The sequence below is a fragment of the Osmerus mordax genome, chromosome 7 (assembly GCF_038355195.1).
Source record: "Osmerus mordax isolate fOsmMor3 chromosome 7, fOsmMor3.pri, whole genome shotgun sequence".
NCBI classification, from domain to species: domain Eukaryota; kingdom Metazoa; phylum Chordata; class Actinopteri; order Osmeriformes; family Osmeridae; genus Osmerus; species Osmerus mordax.
The window spans coordinates 3,357,608-3,381,327 of NC_090056.1; the positions used below are offsets into that span (position 1 = coordinate 3,357,608).

Genomic DNA, 23,720 nt, shown 5'->3' on the forward strand with positions numbered 1-23,720 from the left:
CCCAATGTAAGGACTTGGTAAATTATAAAGAAAGTGAAAGAGTTTATACAGTCTTTGTTAATAATTTGGTATCATCCTGGAGCTTATTGAGAATTGTTTTCATTGGCTAACAAAGTCAAACAAACCTTATATTTTCCATAATTCAAACAGAATCTGTACAAATGATTAGGTTCATAATCATTCACAATCAAACACTCAACTCTCTTAGACAGTAAAATTCAAATGCCTTTACGACAGGCATATCTATTCATACATACCATTGAAAATAAACAATTTGTTTTGGAGAATTCTCTTATTTCAAAGTACTTCAGTCCATTCGAAGCAATGCGTCTAAATCTAAAACATGATTTCAGCCATCTCATTTCCAAAGTGGTCTAGGCACGTGCCAATAGGTCGATTTAAGTACAGAGTAGTCCAACCTAGTCGGCCTCAAAACTTTAATGCACAGTCCCTATGATTAGATTATGACGACACGGGTGCAATATTTAGGATTTACAAATGCTCTCAATAATATGTTTGAGAATTCCGTCAGAAAAGATAAGGACTTTCCATTTTGTAGCTACGAATCCCAGCCTAAGCAGTCCAAGGCCACAGATCCTATGTTGGAGCTCATCTGTCCATTCTTCATGATTGAAGGCCACCAACGGTACAGGGCTTCACTCGTCAGTGAAGTGGATGACGTCGTACTGGATTCCTTGCTGCTGCAGCTGCTGCAGCTGTTCTGGTGTGGCCTCCGTGTAAACTGTCTGGGTCTGGCTCATGGCTGCGTCTGCTACGGCTACACACACAACACCGGGGAGAGAGAGAGAAAAGGAAACATGAAGAATACTAAGTTCAACTTGAAGTTTTTGTTTTGTTTTGCACCTTTCGAGACATTCAAGATTGCCTAAACCAACAGGAGAGCAAGCCAACCTAATGCAAAAAAAATAACGCTAATCACACTTTTTGCAATGACTGATGCAAACCTATTATGCACCATATTAGACAACTTAAATGAAAGTTGATTATTTGACGTCATGTTCACATCCTTATCAACCTTTGACAAGGAATCACAGATTTGAGTTCAAATTTATTTTGAGTTTCTATCAAATAGTAGTCATACAAAAGACGAGAAAGTTGTGAGAGCTATAACCTTAAACTGTATTTGTAATAGTGACTGTATGGAGTAAATAAATCACAATCTGAGTCCTCATAGTTCTAGAACAGGAGGGAGTCATGACTGTTCTTCTCAGTTCTAGAACAGCAAGGAAGATTGACAGCTCTAACCTGACACTGCAGAGTGGGCCGCAGCCTCCAGGTCCTCAGGGCTGACTATCTGCTGCTCAGAGTTGATGGGTAAATAACGAATCTGTCCATCATGGCTCAGGGAAATCTATACACACACACAGACACACACACACATTTGAACATTAGTCACTAAACATTAGTCATGGCGCTACACGTTATGGCCAAAAGCACCCATGCCTTGCCTCTGTGAAACACAGATTGCCAATGCACATTTCAGGCCTTCATGATGATCAGTGTTTCTCCTAGGTTTACAGCTTTTGGGGGGGGGGGGGGGGGAAATGACATGCCGTTGTGTAAATAAGATAAATAACATAAGGCCATTTAGTTTGTGTAATAAAAGAGCAAGCTATAGACCAGTTTTATAGGACTGGTAACCTTAAATGACTTATTTTGTGATCTGGCGCTATACATAAAAAAAAACTTGACCTTCCAGGGGGGGGGGGGGGGGGGGGGGGGGCGGGGGGGGGGCCGTTGGGGGGGCGTGGTGCCCCCCTAATATAATGGTAGGGGAAACACTGATGATGTAGCTTCCAGAGGAGCTTGGAGCATGGCAGAGTAGCGCAAGTTGGTTCAATAGATTTTCTACATACGGCTATATAGAGTATATCGAATGAATTTACATGTAATGTTTGTGAATCTCAGAAGTTCATCAGTGAATATGGATTGATTTAACGATTGCGTTCGTGTGCCAGCTCACCTGCTGTTCCTGGAGGAAGGTACCATCATGCTCATACTGGATAATCTGTCCATCTGGCATCTGTTGAGATAAAGATACATCCTTTCATCACAAACACCTCTCATTTTACTATGGTCCACCATAGACTAGACGTCACTTGTCCCACTTTTGTAACCTTCACAATAATGCTTGGCGATGTGCACCTCCCTCCCTCCCTCCCTCGTCACCTCACCCCATTCACCTGTATGTGGTTGCCGTCTGCCACCACTACGTACTCCTGTGGGATCAAGTGCTGGACTCCGTCTTGAGAAATGATGTACTGGACCTGGCCATGTGTGCATATAAGAAAAAGAAGAAAAAAAGGAATGACACGGTTTACGTGAAAGTGACACAGGTACAGGATTGTTCCAACTGTTCCATCCAAGACTGGTCACGTCTCTCCTGAGTGAAAGTGTCGTGCCTCCGTCACCTGGTTGTCTCCTGTCATGAGGTGCTGTACGGTCTGGCCGTCCACAGTGGTTATCTGCTGGATGTAGCTGCCCTCCTCCTGCAATTCAACGTACGCCAGCACATGATGTACGCTGTCCATCAAACTTACACGAACTACAGGCAGTATCTCGAACTGTTTCCATGTTCCAGTGCCATCTTTACTGTACATGTTGTGTCCTTGGGCAAGGCACTTCACCCTACTTGCCTCAGGGGAATGTCCCTGTACTTTCTGTAAGTCGCTCTGGATAAGAGAGTCTGCTAAATGACTAAATGTAAATGTACACACTTTCACTATGGATTAGATCAGGGGTGTCAAACGCTGGCCTGCGGGCCGGTAACACAGTGGTGGGCTGTCAGGGCCAGCAAGCCCTCCTCTGCTGGCTTAAACACTATCAGAATCACTGAATTATGTTTTAATATTTTTGGGCGGGTGAAATGCACGGCCCGCCACTGCGGTAACGCATGCACCCCTAATACTATAAATCCCAGAATGCTCTGCTAGTGTCTTGGCGCGTCAAGACGCGCAAGCATCCCTTCCTCTGTTTTCATTCATTCCCAACCTCATGCTACCAGTCACCTCGGCCAGATGTCAGACACCCTTCCCAAAAAATTGCCCAACGGAAGGTGGAAAACAGGAGCTTTCTAGACAGGTGGGAGACCGAATATCTGTTCACGACCGCAAAGGACAGACCTTTTTGTCTTGTGTGCGGAGCCAACGTGGCTGTAAGAATATAACATAAGAAAACACTATGAAACGAAACACCACGACAAGTACAAGCACCTGGACATACAGCAGAAGCGCCAGAAGGTAGAGGAGTAAAACTTAAGTCTGTTCCCACTGTGTATCTGAGTTTGACACCCCTGGTTTAGATGATTTGAGGGACACCCGTTTGAAGCTGGGAGGAGAGATGGAGATGTGTGTATTTATCTTAGGAGTCTAACGGTACACATTCGTACCGACAGTCAGATGAAGAATACATTTGAGTCAGCCACGTGTTTCTACTTTATGGAAACTGATGAGGTCAATCAGATGAAATTGGAGAAAACGCTGCACAATTTTCCCTCATCTGTCCATATTTTAGTGTCGGGAGTTTGAGAAATGCTTGCAGCAAGCTAGCTAGATAGAGCGAATGGCAGTTTGTCGAAGCTCAAAATGTAAAACGGGGGTAATCAGGGGACTTGAACTGAAATATCAAAAAAGTCCCAAATGGAAAATTGTATCAGTTTTCACAGTCATGTAGACGAGTCCCCGTTGTTCCGAACCGTGACCCCAAAACCGCGGTACGTACCATTACACCTATAACGCATGTGTGTATGTTCATACCTGGTCAGAGAGGGTCTGGTCCTGGGCTACTATGATGTGCTCCTGGCCCAACGCCTGCTGCAGGCGTTCTGGACTGATCACTGCCTGGTTAGCCTGTAAGGCTGGGAGACACACACACTACATGAAGGGCTTCTGTTTGAATGTATATTGTGTGTATGTGAGCGTTCTAGCAAGCCTTACACTGCAGTGTGGCCAGGGCCTCTTCGTCACTGTTGACGATGATGGTGTGCTGGGGGGTGCAGGAGCGGGGCTTGCGTGTGGGGGGGTCCTGGCTGTGGAGGCGCTCCATGTGGAACTTGAGGTGGCCGTTACGGTTGAACCTGCCAGGTGTGTGAAAGAGAGACAGGCAACAAAGACAGATCAGGTAGGAAGGTTATTGATACCCAAAGGGAAACTGCACTGTTGGCAGCAGTGAAAAAGGAAAAATATACTTTTCATGTATTTTTTTGGTTGGGTTTTCCTGTAAAACACTAGAACACGAGACAGGGAGGGTTGTACTCCTACAGAGGGTGATAAGGGGGGGGGGGGGGGCATTTGGTTTCCACAAGATGGCATTTTGTGTATAGCTCTCATAGAAACTATAGAAACAGCACTCCATTTGGGTGAGCCCACCCTGGATAACCACCCCACATCACCTTTCCTACAATCACAGATTCTGAAGATACTGGAAAACATAAAAAATAAAAGACCACTCATATGTGGAATTCAGTATTTTGTGGTGACCTTTGCTACTGTTACGAGTGCAAATCCCACCCGGGGTTCAATGAAGTGCTCCTCTACTCAACCCTCTACTCTGCTCTGCTCCCCGTGGGCGCTCTCTAATGCCCTTCCCCCTCCCTACCTCTGTCCGCACAGCTCGCAGGAGAAGGGCTTCTCATTGGTGTGTGTCATCATGTGCCGCCGCAGGTCCTTCTTATTCTTGGAGGCGAAGCTGCAGCTGGGGCACTTGTGAGGCCGCAGGTAGGCATGCAGCCCCATGTGAGTCTAATAATAATCATCATCACAACAATAATCATCATAATAATAAATTGCTATTTGTAATGTGCCTTTCTAGCACTCAAAGTGCTACAGTACAATATAATCAGTCTCATAACATACAATAACAGTAAGAACAATCACAATCAAATAATTATAAAAAGGTACGTTTTAAGCAGTTTTTTAAAGCAGTCAAACAAAGGGGCATTCCTAATGCAAAAAGGTTGAGTAGCCAACTATACAGGTGAGTAGCCAAGCTTAGGATCAATGCAAGTAAAGGCCCCACCACTCATGGTTTTCAGTTTGCAAAGAGGCTGAAAAGAGAGATTGAACCAGCTAAACGAGAATGGGAGGAAGTATACGGTGTTGCCAAAGGGGTAGGGACCCCCATCATGGGGGCATCAGTTCAGTCAGCTTTGCAAACTGCATGTACACTTACAGTACTGTGCAAAAGGAACCCAAGATTTGACACAAATATTATCTTCAATGTAATTTTTTTGTCTTCTGTATTTGTGCTGTGTATATGTTTGTGAGTGTGTGTGTGAGAACCTACGCTGACGACACGCAGCTGTACCTGTCGTTCCCCCCGACCGATCCGGGGATCTCAGCTAGGATTGAGGCCTGCCTCACAGACATCTCCGCCTGGATGACCGAGCACCACCTCCAGCTGAACCTCGCCAAAACAGAACTTCTCATCATCCCGGCTAAACCCTCCATCTCCCACGATCTCTCAATCACCCTGGGATCTGCGACGGTGACCCCTTCATCCTCTGCCAGGAACCTTGGGGTTACCATGGACGACGAGCTCTCCCTCACGGCCCACATTGCTGCGGTCTCCCGGTCGTGTAGATTCACCCTCTACAACATCCGGAAGATCAGGAGATACCTGTCTGAGCACTCCACCCAGCTGCTAGTCCAAGCACTCGTCCTCTCCAAGTTGGACTATTGCAACTCTCTGCTCGCTGGTCTCCCAGCATGTGCAACCCGCCCTCTTCAGAGGATTCAGAACGCGGCGGCCCGCCTGGTCTACAATCTACCCAGACGCTCCCATGTTACCCCGCTCCTCATCTCTCTCCACTGGCTACCTATCATGGCCCGTATCAGATTCAAGACCCTGGTATTGACCTTCCGAGCAGTGAACGGGACTGCACCCGTCTACATCAAGTCTCTCCTGCAGCCTTACACCCCCACCCGCCACCTACGGTCTTCTTCAGACAACCGCCTGGTGGTCCCACCGCTCAAGACCGCCCGGTCCCAACACAAGCTCTTCTCCTGTCTGGCCCCCCAGTGGTGGAATCAACTCCCCACCTCCATCAGAGACACTGACTGTCTCTCCACCTTCAAGAAAAGGCTCAAGACGCACTTGTTCCGGGAGTACAACGGTACTTAGGAACGGTTCGCTTGACCCGATGTTAGTTTCCTCAAGGATCACAATGACTCTTGCTTAGAGACTTGTTGCTCTTGTGGTTAGTGGTAACTGATTAAAATTTTTGGTTCTCGCTGTGATATATTGTTTTATTACTGTTGCTTGCTTTTTCCCACAGGTACACTTGCACTTATAGCTGTTCATGTTGTTTGGTTGTGACTTGTTTAACTACATGCTCTTATGGTTCTTCCCTTTGGCACTTACTTTGGTTGTTCACAATGTGTGCTTCATGTTTTGGCTACTCGCGATGTTTTTTGGCTATCTTGTTGTTATGATCAGTGACCTATGCACTTTGTAAAGCTCTCTCTTAGAAGTCGCTTTGGATAAAAGCGTCTGCTAAATGAATACATGTAAATGTAAATGTAAATGTGTGTGTCTGTGCACCAAAAGGGAGGGCGTAGATTGAAACCCACCTTGACCTCAGGCCAGGACGAGGCTGTGAAGTCACAGTCGGGGCACTTGAAGGTCCCTGGGTCCAGGTGGGCCCTCTTGTGGTTCTCCATGTCTGAGCGTCCGTGGAAGGACTCCATGCAGATACGGCAGGAGAACCTCTTGGGGTTGAGGCTCTGCTGGTTGGAGCCCATCGTGCAGGGAGAACCAGGGGCCTCACTGCTCAACTGTACCCAGGAACAGATCACAGGTTGGGGGTCAGGCACTAGAGGGATTAGCCCTGAGCTAACTAGTCAATGGATGACAGTCAATCACAAAAGAGATTGACAGAGATTGTTCTGAAAAAAGGCTTATCGTGTGCACCTTCTTGTGTGTAAAACAAAAAATTAACTCTGTATTTTGCGTTTTGTGTCAACTGTGTTTAAGTATTTAGGTCAGCGATTCCCCAGGGAGAAGAAAAGGTGTCACTGTCTCTCAAAACTGAGATGAACTTTTCTGATCTCAGTTTGGGAGTATTACGATAACACTGCATCAAACATTCACGTCCCACTGCGGAAAGGCTTTGGTGATGCGTCCAAGCCACTATCTCCCAACACCTTCAAATCTAAGCTCACTCCTATCTCAATGTAGTAAGATGAGACAATAATATCATGACATTACAATTTTATTCACTGTCATGACACCATGCCAAAGTGTTCCGTGTGAGATATAAAGACAAAATAATAGTTTGTCATAATCCCCCTTTTTGCCACAAACATTTAGATGTCAGATTTCAAAGAGGGGATGTTGGGCAAAATAGTTTAGGAAAACCCTCATTTTTGGAGATGATGTGTCCGATAATTGTGTCATGGGTTCGGCACTGCTAGACAGCAAAACTACATGTTCATAGCAAGAAAAGGGACTCACAATGAAGTTGTGTACTTTAGGTTGATATGGATTTACCTCCACCTGCTGTAGCTCCCCGTCCCCGAGCCCAGATGTCAGGTAGTATTTGTCGCTGTGACCCTTGTGGCTGTCTGACCCCGACATGCCGCTGTCCTCCATGGCCTGGCTGGCTGGGGAGCTGCTCTCCACACTGTCAGAGACACAACACCAGGGTGAGAGGCAGGGCCACTTCTAACTTGCCAATAATGCAAAAACTGTATTTGAATATGAAAAAAATATATAATTTGAAATTCTGAGGGATCCCGAACATCTACAGACACTAAGAATCATCAACGCAGAATGAGATTGATATTATACGCCAAGCAACAGTCTTTTCGAACAAATAGTCCGTTTCTAGCTAGCAATCTCACAGCTGGTGGTAATTATTATTACACTGGGAGTCACAACAGCCTGTCAGAAACCAAAAGGGCCTGTGAGAGAAGGAAAAAAAGTCGAGAAAACACTCATTGAGTAGCAGGGCAGCTGTCCAGTACAAAAGGAGTCTTGGGTCCAAAATAACCCCATGACAAATAAACGAGTGATGAATCACTATATTCCAGGTGTGGTTGGTCACTTTTTTCAAATATCAAACTAGGCTTCCAAAACAGCCAGGGACGTCCTGGCCCAGACACACCATGGAGGTGCTGTATCAGGGTTGTACCTGTATCCGGGGCCCGTGCTGTGGATCTCCTCCGCCGCTTGTTCCACCATGCTGAAGTCTTCCGCCCCCTCGTACGCCTCGATGGCGATCTGCGCCAGCTCGCCCGTCTCTGCACTGGCCGCCTCATAGGCCTCCTGCACCACCGTCTCACCGTTCTCCGATACATGGAAGGTCACAACCTTCTGGGGCTGGCCCGGCGCTGAGGCCAGGCCCGTCCAGGAGCCCGCCTCAAGGGCCCTTCCATCAGACTTCAATACTGCCACCTGGGGGTAACACATAAAAAAGTAAAGCAAAAATGCTTTAAGACATAATGGAATGGATAGACTTAAACAATTCTCAACATTGTACTTTTATACTGCAGCACAAATGCAGAAGAAGAAAACAATAAATATTTAAGAAGATTTTTGCGTAAAAAATCCTGGGTGCCTCAGACTTTTTGCACAGTACTGTACTTTCAAGGCCACAAAATGTTATTAACAATAAAACAATTATTAAAGTTCACAGAGGAAGTAACCAAGTACTGGGTGCAGATTGAAATGATGGCACTACACAGTTTGTCCATGTCTATGTTTTATCTGCAGTTACACACACAAAGTAATATGTACTACTTGGTAATGGGTGCAAGATTTCTTCTTAATTTTTACTCTGTGAGACAAAAAAGGGCTGAATTTCTATTTACAGATTAATCTGAACATCCACCTGTCACTTTAAAATTCCAGCCTTTCAGAGAGACTATGTGTATTCATGATGCCATGGTATCGGTGAAATATTATGAGTTATAGTTTGTTAAAGGCCTAAAAGTATATATATATATATATATATAAATATACTTTTAATGACCATCAGACCAACTAAACAACAAACTAAAGTTTTTCATAGTTTCGTTTTTCATTTGTACATGTACATACACAAACAAACAGAATGAACAGATTATTAGACAGACTGGATCAACCTAGTCAAGACAATACTGCTATATCACACTGTACCGGGTCAGTATAACAATGGGCATATCTCTGCATGAGGTACTAAAACAACATGCGTCCATCCTCTCAGCCAACCCTTATTTTGTGTGCAGAGCACTACAATAGAATTGGCTAGCCCAACCTACGTACTTGAAGGGAGTTTCCAACCAGCTCCCGCGCGTTGCTCATGTTCAACAGCAGGTCCAGGGCATTCTGGGCCGACAGGTCAGTGGACTCAGCTGAGGAGGGGACCAGAAGGTGGTGAGCATGTTCGTTTAGATCACCACTTTCTGAAGTGAAATGTATCCCTTTTTTTAGGAGGACTTATATGTGAAATCTGAATCAAAGTTTGTATTTGCAAGGTTGTACCTTGTTCATAGATAATGGTGGTGTTTCCCAAGGCATCCTGGGTGACGGAGGCATTGTCCATGCCCTGCATGGCTTGTAGCGTAACAGGGTCCACCACCTAAACATCACACACACACAAAACACACCAAAGGCCTGTTCCATAAAGCGAGTTTAATAAATTACCTTCTGGCGTGATGCCATATTTAACTTAATTAACCACTATCATTCCAAAATGTATGTTTATAAAATAATAAACTTCAATAAAACATTTAATACATTATACAATGATGAACAATGGTTTCAGAATGATACAAACGTATAACAATACTTATATAGTAGTTTGTGATATGTTTTGGCTGATCTTTCATGTCAATCATGGCATGTTATTTTATTTTGATGAGGTGGTGGATGGACCACCATTCACCAGGAAAGACTGGTTTACAGATCCGAGGTCGCATTCATAAATTCGCGTCAACCCTTTTTTTGACTCTGCATCTTTCCTCGGTCACTGACTGAAATGGCCGCAGCAGGGGAGCACACACAGGCCTTGTGGTGCCAAAGGGTAACAGCGGAGGTCTTACGATGGCGTTGTGCAGGCCCTGCGTGTCGTCATGCTGCTGTTTGAGCTCCTCAATCTGCTGCAAGGTGAAGAAGGGGCGGCGGCGGCGGCGGACCGGCTCCTCGGGGTGGCTGGTGCTCCACTCCTCGAAGGCCTCCGCGTGGCGACACTGAACGTGCAGGCGCAGGTTCTTCCTGTGCCTCGTCATGAAGTGGCACATGTCGCAGGAGAATGGCTTCTCTCCTGGAGGAATGGACGGACACACAGAAAATGTGTACAAATGCACAGTTTAGGACTACACTTGCATGGGGGGGTTTATCGAGTACAGAGAATTAGGTATAGATTCAATTCGAAAAAAAAGGATAAAACGTTATCGTCTATCCCCATAGGGATGGAACAATAGAGGAGAACATAATTTTTAGACAGAGCCTTAAACAAACAATACAGAACAGAGAGAAAAAAATATTATAAGTAAAAACCCACACAACTGTTGTAAGAGACCTACATATCCATACTTACATATCCACCACCTAGATGTTTATACGCCTAGATATATTCACATTTTACCAACACTGACCAAAAGATTATGCTCTCTTCAGGAACTGACCTGTGTGCTTGATGGCCAGGTGGGACACCAGGAAGTCCTTTTTAGATGTAGAGTATTTACAGTAGTCACACTTGAAGGGCTTGTCGTTGGTGTGGGATAGCTGGTGATTAAGGAGCAGCTTCTTGTTGTCGCAGGTGTAGTCGCAAAACTCACATTTGAAACTTGAAAACGGGAAAAAGAAATCAGCATGTTGTCTTAAGTTAGGAGGGTGTACAAATATTTTTTAGAGACTAGTGTTAGAGACTGACCTGCTGTCCCCTAGGGTTTGGATGTGGGTCAGAAGATGCACTTTGAAGGTGTAGCGCTTCTTGAAAGACTTTCCACACTAAGAAATCAAACACAAATGTTTTATACACACTGAATTGTGTACACAAACAACGCTGGACAAAGATAGTTCAATGACCAAAGCAGACGCTGTTACAAGCACTTGGCTAGTTTGCTAAATAAAAGCAGCACCGTTTTTAATTATGGTCTATCAAATCAATTTTTAAGAAATGTCACAAAGGGCTCCAAGTCCACTGTGACTTCAAAAAGGACAGGTAAGTTTGTTATTAGTCAGTCAGTGTCACATATGGTATTACTGTTTTGTATGCCTGGGCGCCCCCACCTTGTCACACATGTGGGGTTTCTCAGTGCTGTGCGTCTTCATGTGCTGTGTGAGTCTTTTCTGCATGGGGTAGACCCTGTGACACACCGGGCAGGCGAACTGGGACACCCTGGGACACTGAGACACATGCAAAGCAACCTGCTACAGCATGAAAATACATACGTAACAACCCACAGCATGTGAAGAGGAGCATAAACTGTATATTATTTCCAATGGAAATTTCGGACTAGTATTCTTACCAACTCCGTTTTTATTTTCCTGAGTGAAGGAGTAAAGTAAAAAAAAGAAAATCAACATTAAGATTAGAGTGACAGGAGACATATTCAACACAATGTACTTTGAATTATAGTAATAATATAATAAGTTTATAGTTATTATATTTATTAGAATTAATTATAGTACTGCTATTTTAAAAGAAGTAAGATAGGTGGGGTTAGCATTACTGGGATACTCATTGGTTCTACTGTGCCAGACAAAAGTAATCAAGCCATGAAATAATTCCATTCATTGTTTAAACCCGGTGTGAAACTCGCTACTCAAGGTGCGCTTACTTGTCCTTGTTGTGTGTGGCAGAGTGTCGGATCACGTCCTTTCTGTACACGCTGCTGTAGTCGCACTCCTCACACTTGAAAGGCTTGTTGCCCTCGTGGTTGAACATGTGCTCCTGCAACACAACACACCATCTTCAAAAAGCCCTCAGGCAGTGGAATTAGGGTTAGCAAGGCAGAAAAGCCAAGTTTGGGGGTTTGATTTAAAGGACAGTACAAAAGGCTCAACAGGAGCTCTTATTATAATTTTAAGATTATGAAGACTATTATTTTATTGATATGTTGTTGACTGGAGCCTTGTCACAAACAATATTCACATGACAGTTATTACATACGTTTGTTAAATAAAGAGGTTGATATTGACATATTACAGGCACACACTGCTAAGGCAAAACCTGCAGGAATGGCAGGACTTGACTCATCACCATTGGATTCCCCTCTTCTCTTTGCAGTGTGCTACCAAGGCAACAATACAGCCCATAATTAACCAAGCACTTTGTGAACCTGGGTGACAACACGCACGCGCGCACACACACACACACACACACAAACAAACACACACACCTTAAGTGAGGACCAGCGCTTGCAGCGGTAGTTACACTGGAGGCACTTGAAGCGTTCAGGGTCGTTGCCCTCGTGGGAGTCCACATGGAAGCGCAGGTCATCCTGGGACATGAAGCGGGAGCCGCAGATCCAGCAGTTGTGAGGCCTCACCAATGGCTTGAGGGACTTACAGTACCTACTGGACACAGCCAGGGAGGAAAGCACAGAAGAGGGACACTTTACTGACTTATTATCATAAACTATATAACTAAAAACATAAAACGTGTTTACAGTATGTATTGAAGATTTGTATTTATTAGTTCTTTGAAAGGACGCAAGTGGCTGGTTAACGTTTCAGAGACCACCCTAATCTGCTACTTTGCACGCCTAGTTTCAACAAAGAGCTCCTGACGAAACATAAACAAGAGTCTAAGCCAGGTGTAGGCCCCTTACTTGCGGTTCATGTACTTCTTGTACTTCTTACGGAGGAACCTCTTGGAGGGTCGCCCTCTCTTCCTGGGGAAGAACTCCTCTTCCGGCGGCATGTTGGAGGACGGGTCTTTGTTCTCGGAGTCCGACTGGCTGATGCCCGCCTCTGCCTCGTCTCCGCCATTGGAAGGCACCCGTTTGTTTCCCATGTCTGACGAGCTGGCCTCCTCCGACAAGCTGGGCGCTGCTGCTGCGATGGTCTTCGGTCTCTTGGCTGGGCTGCCAGAAGCTGTCTCTGTGTTGACGCACAACACACACACACGCAGGGATGAAACACAGAAACTAGACTCTCCCCCCCACCCGTGGGTACCTGTGGGGAAATCCTTGGATATAAAAGGTTTCATGCTCAATCTCCCTATCTTCACACCTCACGTGAAATACACACACTCTGGCTAAACAAAGACAAACTCGAGAATAAAGGTGACACTTGCGAAGTACGTGACGCGGGTGTGTCTTGCCGGGGAGGAGGGGGGATGGGGGGAGGGTTTGGGGGTGACACTCACCACCCCTGGTGCTGTAGCCCTCCTCGATAAGGCTGAACTTCCTGGGCCGGCCGGCCCGGCGCCGGGGGCGACCCTGGGAGGAGGAGGAGCAGGGAGGGGGGGCCTTCTTCAGAGGGACAGGCGGTCGGCCCCTGCTGTCCTCGTCTGCTGGGTTATAGTCACTGTCCTCTGCAGGGAAGACGAGAGACAGAAAGAGAGAGATAGAGAGGCAGACAGTGTTATTGTGCAGCTTGCTGGAGAACATACTTTTTGTTCTGGTGATGTTGGAAAAAATAAATAACAATAGGGGTGGGAATCTTTTGGTACCTTTCGATTCGATACTTGGGGTCACGATTCGATTAAAAATCGATTGACAATTTTTCAGAGATTGTTTATTTTTTTATTATCATAAAAAACAATAAATTCACATACATTTGTGAATCGATCTGAATCGCTAGCAGACTGAATCGCAATTCAAATGTGAATTACAATTTTCCCCCCACCCCTACTAAACAAGGTGTATTACTAATACTATAGTATCACAAAGTATATACGGTCCACTTCCTTAGCTATCCATCCAGATCTTCTCCACCTGTCCTCTCTCTTTCTATTGGGCTCTGGAACGCCAGTCTGCTGTGAACAAGGCAGACTTCATCCCAGCGTTTGCATCTCATGCTTCTCTTCACGCCCTTGCGCTGACAGAGACATGGATCCGCCCAGAGAACACTGCAACTCCAGCTGCTCTCTCCGTCAACCACTCGTTCTCTCACTCACCCCGCTCAACTGGGCGAGGTGGTGGAACAGGTTTGCTTCTTTCCCGACATATTAAATACACATCCACCCCACTCTCTGTTATTGCCAAATCATTTGAACACCATTATGTGATGCTAACTGATCCTATCAAAGCATTCTTAGTTGTCCTCTATCGCCCACCAGGGCCGCTAGCCGACTTTGTGGAGGAGCTGGACATCTCGAACAAACGCAGGCCGTCGACTTCAAGTCTCTCCTGATTTCCTTCGACCTGACGCTGCTGAACACACGAGCGACCAACAAGGCAGGAAAACAGCTCGACCTCATCCTGACACATAACTGTATCACTGACTTAACCTCTGTAACCCCACTACACATTTCTGATCACTCCTTTATCCAATTCTCTGTCTCTCTCCCTCCAACTCCTCCTACCTCCCCTCCCCTCGTAACTTTCCGCCGCAACCTCCGCTCCCTATCCCCCTCCCATTTCTCCTCCATTGCAACATCCTCCCTCCCTCCCATTGACGAGTTCATGTCCCACCCCACTGACACTGCCACCAACACCCTGTTATCCACATTAACTGCATCACTCGACACTCTCTGTCCCCTGTCAACCAGGCCTGCACGATCTTCTCCCTCCTGTCCGTGGCTCACGGATGTTATTCGTGTAGAACGGTCGATCCTTCGGGCAGCTGAGGAGATGGTGCAAGTCCAAAGACGGTCTGGCCTTGATAAGCATCACTCCTCCTGCCCGCATAACTGATGCTAAAACCCACTACTTCCTGAAACAATTAACTGCCTCAAACCCTCACAAACTTTTCTCTACCATCTCCACCCTTCTAAACCCACCTCCCCCACCCCCCCGTCCACCCTGACAGCAGACGACTTCTCCTCCTTTGAGAAGAAAGTTGCTGACATAAGCAGTCGGTTCCCTGAACCCTCCTTTCCTACTCACTCACCCTCTATGACTGACCCAACTAAATGTCTGAACTATTTCTTTCCCCTGTCGGAGGCAGAGATCTCTGACCTCATTCTCTCTCATCGCCCCACCTCCTGTCCCCTTGATCCAGTCCCCTCCCCTCTCTTTCAAACCATCTCTCCCTCCATAATAACTTTTATTCTCCATGTCCTTAACTCTTCTCTTATTTCTGGCACTTTCCCCTCTGCCTTCAAACAGGCCAGAGTTAGCCCTCTACTCAAAAAACCCTCCCTTAACCCAGCCGTCTTCCAGAACTACAGACCAGTATCACTGCTACCCTTCTTTTCAAAAACAATTGAACGCGCTGTATCTAACCAACTGTCAAACTTTCTCAGAACAACCTGCTCGACCACAACCAATCGGGCTTCAAGACTGGCCACTCCACAGAAACCCCCCTCCTGTCAGTCACCACTGCCCTCCAGTCTGCCAGAGCGGCTTCGAGGTCATCCGTCATCATTCTTCTTGACCTTTCTGCAGCATTTGATACAGTTAACCATCAAATCCTGCTTGCCAGACTTTCTTAGATGAGCATCACTGGCATTGCACTTCAGTGGATCTCATCCTACCTGTCGGGAAGATCCTACCAGGTCTCCTGTACACCACCTCGCTTGGACCAATCATCACCTCCCATGGCTTCTCCTACCACTGCTACGCTGACGACACGCAGCTGTACCTGTCGTTCTCCCAGACTGATCTCAGCTAGGATCGAGGCCTGCCTCACAGACATCTCCGCCTGGATGACCAAGCACCACCACCAGCTGAACCTCGCCAAAACAGAACTCCTCATCATCCTGGCCAAACCCTCCATCTCCCACAATTTCTCAATCACCCTGGGATCTGCGACGGTGACCCCTTCATCCTCTGCCAGGAACCTCGAGGTGACCATGGATGATGAGCCCTCCCTCATAGCCCACATTGCTGCGGTCTCCCGGTCGTGTAGATTCACCCTCTACAACATCCGGAAGATCAGGAGATACCTGTCTGAGCATTCCACCCAGCTGCTAGTCCAAGCACCTGTCCTCTCAAAGTTGGACTACTGCAATTCGCTGCTCGCCGGTCTCCAAGCATGTGCAACCCGCCCTCTCCAGAGGATTCAGAATGTGGCAGCCCGCCTGGTCTTCAATCTACCCAGACGCCCCCATGTTACCTCGCTCCTCATCTCCCTCCACTGGCTTCCCATCACGGCCCATATCAGATTCAAGACCCTGGTACTGACCTTCCGAGCGGTGAACGGGACTGCACTCGACTACATCAAGTCTATTCTCCAGCCTTACACCCTCACCCGCCACCTACGGTCTTCTTCTGACAACTGTCTGGTGGTCCCACCTCCATCAGTGACACTGACTGTCTCCCCACCTTCAAGAAAAGGTTAAAAACGCACTTGTTCCGGGAGTACAACGGTACTTAGGAATGATTGGCTGGACCTGATGTTTCCTCCAGGATCACAATGACTCTTATTGAGAGACTTTTTGCTCTTTTTGGTTAGCTGTAACTGACCTAAAACTTTTGTACTTCCGGTGTGATATATTTTTGTTGCTTGCTTCCACAGGTACACCCTTGCACTTGTTGAGGTTCATGTTGTTTAACTGTAACTTTTTCAACTACATGCTCTTATGGTTCTTCCCTTTGGGACTTATTTAGTTTTCACAATGTATACAACATGTTTTGGGCTACCCGCAATGTTTGGGGCTATCTCGTTGTTATTACATCTACATTACATTTACATTTAGCAGACGCTCTTATCCAGAGCGACTTACAGTAAGTACAGGGACATTCCCCCGAGGCAAGTAAGGTGAAGTGCCTTGCCCAGGGACACAACTTAATTTTTTGCACGCCCAGGTATCGAACCAGCAACCTTCTGATTGGTAGCCCGATTCCCTAACCGCTCAGCCATCTGACACCCCATGATCAGTGACCTATGCACTTTTGTAAAGCTCTCTTTTGGAAGTCGCTTTGGATTAAAGTGTCTGCTAAATGCGTAAATGTAATGTAAATGTGTGTGCTTTGGAGGGTGTCTTTCACATCAAGCATTAAGAGAGAAAGAAAGATATGAGAACAGAACGAGAATGTGCATGTGTAAATCAGGGAATGGCTTGTGAACGGTCGCCCTGTAGCCGTGCGATTCCAAACCGACCTTCCGGGTCGTCAATGGCCCCCGCATCCACAATGTCGTCCTCCTCCTCCTCCGGTGCCGGGGGCTTCTGGTTCCTCTCCTCATCTGCCTTCACCTCTGCCTGCCTCAGACGGGCCAGTAGCTCGCTCTTCCTGGGACGCCCGCGGCCGCGCTTCTTTGGGACGTCACCTGGGACACACAGTGGCTCATCACCACAGAGCTTACTGCCGTCTACACAGTGGTCAAATACCTCTAAGTAAGTTTGTTATTGCTTGGGTTAAATACATACATTCTGAATGAAGTAGACAGCCTTCTATCTCTAGCTACCTTTAAATACAGTCACCTCAAGTCTTTGAAGGCAGTTAAGACATAGAGGAGTGTCCATTTCATTTTGAATGGGAACTTCAGATATCCACATTGGTTTTGACTCGGGGTAGACTAAATGAATGGTACTCAAAGCATTTGACGATGTTCCCATCTAGCACTCGCCTCAGGTCTGCCGCGTAGCTGCTCTTACCTGCTGGTTTGAAGTGCCTATCCCTCATATGGTTGATAAGTGTGTCCTTGGAGACACTTTTGTAGGGACACATCTTGCACTTGAACTGCTGCACGATAACCACCTCCATCATCTCCTCCAGCTCAGCCAGGTTGGGCGCTCGCGTCCCGCTCCCTTCCTCCTCCACCGTCCCCTCCCCCGCCGCCACGCCCGAAGCCCCCACCCCCCTGTCGTCCTCGTCCCCCCCTGACCTTGGCGCGGCGCCTGGCTCCGGAAGGGAGGAGTAGGTGCCGCTACTGCTGATGTACGGCCCCGGCTGGCACTCACCGCAAGCCACAGCCTCAGACAGCTCGCAGGGGCCGGCAGTGTGGACGAGGGGTTGGTCTGAGGAGGAGCCCTCGTCGGCGTAGAGGGAGCCCTCCGGCCCCTCGCTGGTCTCCAGGTAGCAGGAGTTCTGAGGCTGTCCAGAATGCTGGGGCTGGTCTGGTTCTGCCTCCTCATCCTCCTCCTCCTCCTGGGGATGGTATTCGGAGTGCGAACAGCCGGGTTGCTCCGAGTCTGCATCCGCCCCGTGCTGGGCCCCATACTGGGCCCCGTACTGTCGGCTCTGAGAGTGGTCATCGCTACTGTCAATGTAGCGAGAGTTTTGCGGCCGCTCAGCCGATGGCAGGTAGCCCCTGTCGCTGCACTCCACCACGTAGCGCCGGCCGTGGTGGGAGGGGTTGGAGTCGGCGCCGCTGCACTCCACGTACCCCGGAAGGTCCTGATCCGAGTTGTCCGCCCGGCCATACACCGGAAAACACGACCGGGACCTGGTCTGATCGGGCTCCTCTCTGGATGATTCCATGTAGGAGGAGGACTCCCCGGTCTGGTCCGGCCCATCTCCACTGCACTCCACATACTGGGAGGAGTGCTGGGGCTGGTCGGGGTGGGCCGAGCTGTAGCCGGAGGGGCCTGGCTGGTCGTCGGAGTGGTCAGGCTCCACACCCCCCTGCAGGTCCCCCTGGTCATGGCAGGTGGAGGTGGGGCCCTCTGACAGGGCCTCAATAGCGATGCGGCTAGACAAGGCCGAGGAGGACATGTGGGCCACCATAGGCGCCCCTGGAAGAGGAGCGAGCCACATTTGTGAAACACAGAAAACCCTGCAGAGGCGTTGGTTCAAGATCTGATAACTCTGTTTATGATCATTCATTATAATACAGGCTGAATGGATCAAGTCTATTGGGTTTCAGTCTCACCATCATCTGGTCCTTGTAGAATCAGGTACCGGGTTGTTTCTGCACCCCCATCCTCAGCACTGGTAACTGCAATGCAACCTAGAAGATGTTTTTATGTTATCTCACACTACATTATCATACCGAAATACTTCCAACAAATGTCTCTGGCAGGCTACAATGATGACCAACCAGCAAATGCAGTTCTCCATTCTTAAACATGAAAAGAGCTTACACGTAAATGTTGTTCATTCAGATATAAAGAATGTTAGAGACAACTCTACATCGAAAATACAGACATCCCTCTTGGACCCTCACCATTCATGATGTCAGGCCCGATGGTGGATTCAATGATTTTGTCGATGGCGGAACCCATGTCTGAGGAGGTGGAGGCCGTGGAGTCAGACACCATCATGCACCCGTCTGACACGGCGCTGGAGTGGACCAGCACCTGGGCTGACTCTGACACCAGGATGGACTGGGTTACCGTGGAGACACTGGACACGCTGGTGGACTGGGCCACAGAGGAGGAGTCTGGGAGGTGGACAGTGGCTCGGACGTCCGTGCTCGAGCTGGTCTCCGGGAGGAACACCTGCTAGTGGGCAGGGAGGAGAGACACTGAACGTGTTCCGACTCAAACATATGGAAATTACTGTGAGCGTAACTGACCTGGGCTGGGCTGCGTTTCCCGATAACAATGGATTGTAGCAACGATCGAGCAAAAAACGAAACTATCGATATTTCTTACGTGCGTTTCCCAAACATGCTCATAAGGAGTAGGCTAATCTATGCACTTTCAAGAGTTACGAATTTTCAAGAGACACTTTAGCTACGATGTGTTTAGGAACGGCCCGTAAAACTAAGATTCGTCCTACGATGGATTCTACGATCAAACTTAGGCTTACGACGCTTTCGGGAAACACAGCCCTGGAAAAACAAATATCCAACTACAGAAAACTGAAATATGTTTGTCTCCCATATTATAACATTAACACAGATTCTACTAAAGCTATGTAGATTTGTAATTATGTAGATAATATTTAATTTAAATATGATTTAAATATATCTCTATTATTGTTGGGCCTGCTTGCAAGTAAACATTTTATTGTTCTTTGTGTACATTTCACATGGAATCAACTTGAACTTGATAAGCAACCTTTTAACACAACTGAACGCTCCATTAGAGTAGACGAGTAGCATAGCTTCTTACCATGAGCCCCTCTGAGCTCTGCCCCACGTGGCAGTCAGACTCGGGGGCTGGCGTGCCGTGGTGAGCCGAGGCAGCATCGCTGCTGTCTGCAGACATGGCCTCAGATGACTCCATGCCCATGCCACTCTCAGACGGCTCCTCCATTCCCGAGGGGCCCACATCGCTGCTGCTCTCCACCTCAATCTCCTCAGAGTCCATCTACAGGTTACAGGTAAACTGAAGCTACAGGCTACATGTCTAAGTACAGGAACAGGAACGCCATCATCCTGATAACCAACGTCATTGCATGTTGTGACTGGGGACCCAGTTGCTGTGTACATTGTGATGTTGCCATTAATGTGATGGGAATAACATAACATTTTGCAAATCAGATCGGGTCCATATTGAACTGTGAATTGTGTTTCAGTATGCAAGCAAGTATTGAATGGAGTAATGAGTGTCCTTGGAACAGAAAGTCTGGGTGAGCTGTGTACCATAAAGTATCCAAACATTGTCTTGAAAAAGTAACTAATGAAGAGTCAGCAGTTTTCTGATATAATGGCAGCTTATGTAGAATCCAGTGTGATGTCCTGCAAGACCTACTTTATATCCTCCACTTTACAAGTATGGGCAGGTCAGTGTTTCTGTTTACTGGATGAGCTAGACGGCTTTGTGAGGATGCTTTGGGTCAGGTCATAGGCTTAAGATGATCAGAATATGAGGTATGTTTACTTGAATTTGGCAAGGAAAATAACGTTTGAGACGGTTGTGAAACTGACAGTAGCAGGATCGTGTAGGAAAATAAATAAGAATGTGTGTTGGGTCTATCCTCGTTGAAACTATTACATATGTATGGTATTATTTTGATGACTAACCAATATATTAACTGTTAATGGTTGAATAGCAGTAGGCTTTATAACGACAAAAGCTTGGTAACCAGCTAGCTCCCTGTGATGATGAGACGAGCAGTCAGACAGAATAGAGCTAGCTAGATTAAGTGTTTGGCTAAACGAGCTGGAGTGTCTTATCAGCTACTGTGCTACTGTAGTGCTAGCACTAATCGTGCTGGCAACAAGATTAGTCTCCAGTTAGTCTAGATAGTTACTAGTCGCTGAGCCGCACCAAGCAAAACCAGATACTAATCTAGCTAGCACAAGCTAGCCTAGCTAATAGATGATTTGAAACCCGCACTGTCATATCGAAAGATTTCATAGGGCATTGTTGTCTTCTATCATACGGCATTTTAACCTCATGTCGAGTGGCGGAATACTATTATTCCACATAGCACTGAATGGTCATCTTTATGACGGACACAATTCATATCATAACCGATCTCTCAGAGTTACGTCTGCGTTAAGTATTTTATACGACCCCTCTGACAGTTTTGAAGGGGCCTAGGTGCCCTTCGTCCTGCCTGCTGAACACCGCCATTTGCCACTAGCACTCTTTTCCACTCAGGCAATCTGGAAGCTCTACTGAGGCAGAGGGACCTCGAGGGCCTCAGCCACAACAGATCGCCTGACTTCTCTCCCTGAAGAAAATGAAAGTAATTTTGATGTTGAACACGAGATTCCTTTGAATTCATTCTTACCGTGAATTCCGAGTTGAAAACTGTAGATCCTTGTAGAAATACCGAAAAGAATAAGGATATGTAAGCAATTGTAGTTGCTCTTCTATTCGGGCGCCATCAGTATCTCCTTGCTTCCTGTTCGACCGACCGGATCTTGTTTAGCTACCTATATAAATATTTATATGTAACATGTATTTGTATCAAGGTCCTAAAATTCTGTTTGCACATATTCCGAAAAAGGTTGTTTGAATAACGTTTTTTCGAGTTAATTTCGTTCACGTTTTCGGTAACATATAGAACTGTTGTTTTTAGAGGCAGATGCATTACAGAATGTATTGCGCAGTAATATCCACTGCAAGGACTTGGGTGTTTTGGATCACCGCACAGTTCCGTAATATGAAAACATCGTTAATATGCATTTACAACATGGAAGGATTTTAAGCCACGACACTATTAAAACACGTCACGTTGTCACATTGCGTAGGTGACATTGAGAGGTTAAATGGGCAAAATGGGTGCCATTGAAAGGGATATGCAAGTATCTCGCGTTACGTAGAACCAGGCGAGCCACTTCTTCAGTCAGATCCATAAGGCTATACAGCACAACTCCTAAATGTATACATTGAGACGAATAGGGAATCGCAGCCGACTCGGTCATCGAACTGAGTATTGTATCTGCTGTATACAGTGGGTAATACAAAATTAGGCTGAGAATTGCAAAACAATTACCCGGATTGATGAATATCTGCCCCCTGCATTTTTCACGCTTATGGAAGGACTAAAAGAGTCTAGCATTCCTCATGCCGTCTAGCATTCCTCATGCCGCATGATAACATTGCAGGGTGATGTTGTTGGTGTGATGTTGTGGGGTGCTTTGCTTTCATGGCACACACATTGCCCCTTCATGAAAGTGGAGTAACTTTTCAATACCACGCGACATCTGAGTATTATTGCCAATAAAGTGCATCCCTTCAAAGCAGCAATGAATCCATCTGCTACTGTTTTTTAAAGCAGAATAATGTCTCATACCACAAGGCTAGAATTGGCCATGAATGGTGCTACAAACCCAGTCACCATATTTCTACCCAATTGAGCACATATGGGATGAGATGGAGCTATTTGAAGTAGAGATCCAGCACCATCCAACATCACACTGTGGGAAGCATTAGATTGATAATGGAACCAACATTCCTGTGGAATTCTTTTTACATCTTGTTGAGTCGGTGCCTGGGGCAAAAGGAATTTACTCAATGTAATGGATATTCCTCACTATGTTAGTTATGTATGTTTTTCTCTTCGTTGTGTATCTACCGTACATGTCATTTAAAGGCACCCACTGCTACAGGGCATACGCCACTGCAGAGCTGTGACACACGCATTTCAAACATTTCTCACGCTCTCACGCCACACATTGTATATCTCACTCTCACGCTGAAAAGGCAACGCCAAACAAGTAGCCAAGCTAACGTTGTAAACAGTAACGGACGAGGCGCAGGTTAACGGAGTGAAGCATCATTGACGCGCAAACAGCCGTGTAAACTCGCCTGGGGGGGGGGGGGGGGGTACTTGTATGTTCAGCTAAAGATGGTTATTGGGTGTGCTTTGCCTTCGGCAAGGGCACAACCTTTGTTCTCTCACATATATATTATTATTATTATTTTTATTCTTTTTGCCCCCCTAAAACTCAGTAAATATTTGGCCTACATAGACAACGTAGGTGTCAAAAGTTTCGTCTTGGTAGCGATTGAGTTGCTTCTATTGGAATTTACGTTCCGTTGCATTGTTTGGGCTTCAGTTAATTTTTGTGGCGAAAAGTGAAGCTAACGGTGGCTAATTTGCTAGCCACAGTCACTGACGTTACTAACGTCACTACGTCACTAACGTCACGAAAACACGCGTGACTACCTTTGGCAGAACATTCGTTTCGCATCTGTTAACTTGGGGGATAGCTAGGCTAACTATAGCTTTACTGCAAGGCAGCTGCAGAAACGCCACAAGCAAAGAGGCCAGGGTGATAAATATTTACTCATTTTACTTTGTGATATGACACACAATTGTGATGTGTAATGTACAATATAAGCTGATATTATTAAGGAAGTACATCTACTTTCG

General features: G+C 46.6%; 1 protein-coding gene across 1 annotated transcript; it reads right to left on the reverse strand.

Annotated features, from left to right (window-relative positions):
* Positions 1 to 20: 20 nt before the first annotated feature.
* znf335 (zinc finger protein 335) lies at positions 21 to 20,257 on the reverse strand. Its single transcript, XM_067239175.1, has 27 exons — positions 20,060 to 20,257; positions 19,168 to 19,444; positions 18,874 to 18,951; positions 17,657 to 18,736; positions 17,161 to 17,328; positions 13,319 to 13,486; positions 12,780 to 13,050; positions 12,348 to 12,522; positions 11,787 to 11,899; positions 11,475 to 11,493; positions 11,236 to 11,373; positions 10,877 to 10,953; positions 10,629 to 10,789; positions 10,044 to 10,264; positions 9,484 to 9,580; positions 9,265 to 9,353; positions 8,153 to 8,415; positions 7,510 to 7,642; positions 6,591 to 6,794; positions 4,618 to 4,760; positions 3,957 to 4,096; positions 3,777 to 3,877; positions 2,433 to 2,510; positions 2,205 to 2,288; positions 1,985 to 2,044; positions 1,267 to 1,372; positions 21 to 778 (listed from the first exon to the last, which is right to left on the reverse strand). The coding sequence occupies exons 1-27, from the start codon at positions 20,255 to 20,257 to the stop codon at positions 657 to 659; spliced, it is 4,764 nt and encodes a 1,587-aa protein (XP_067095276.1). The 3' UTR covers positions 21 to 656.
* Between the last annotated feature and the right edge of the window lie 3,463 nt (positions 20,258 to 23,720).

What these genes read in the sequence shown, in the direction of transcription:
- znf335 (XM_067239175.1), bottom strand. Translation starts at nt 20,257, where the DNA reads ATGGACTCTGAGGAGATTGAGGTGGAGAGCAGCAGCGATGTGGGCCCC. An exon ending in GGGCTACAGCACCAGGGGTG is followed by an intron (nt 13,051 to 13,318) that starts GTGAGTGTCACC and finishes GCGTCAACACAG; the next exon opens with AGACAGCTTCTGGCAGCCCA. An exon ending in CCTTCCTCCAGGAACAGCAG is followed by an intron (nt 1,373 to 1,984) that starts GTGAGCTGGCAC and finishes GTGTGTGTATAG; the next exon opens with ATTTCCCTGAGCCATGATGG.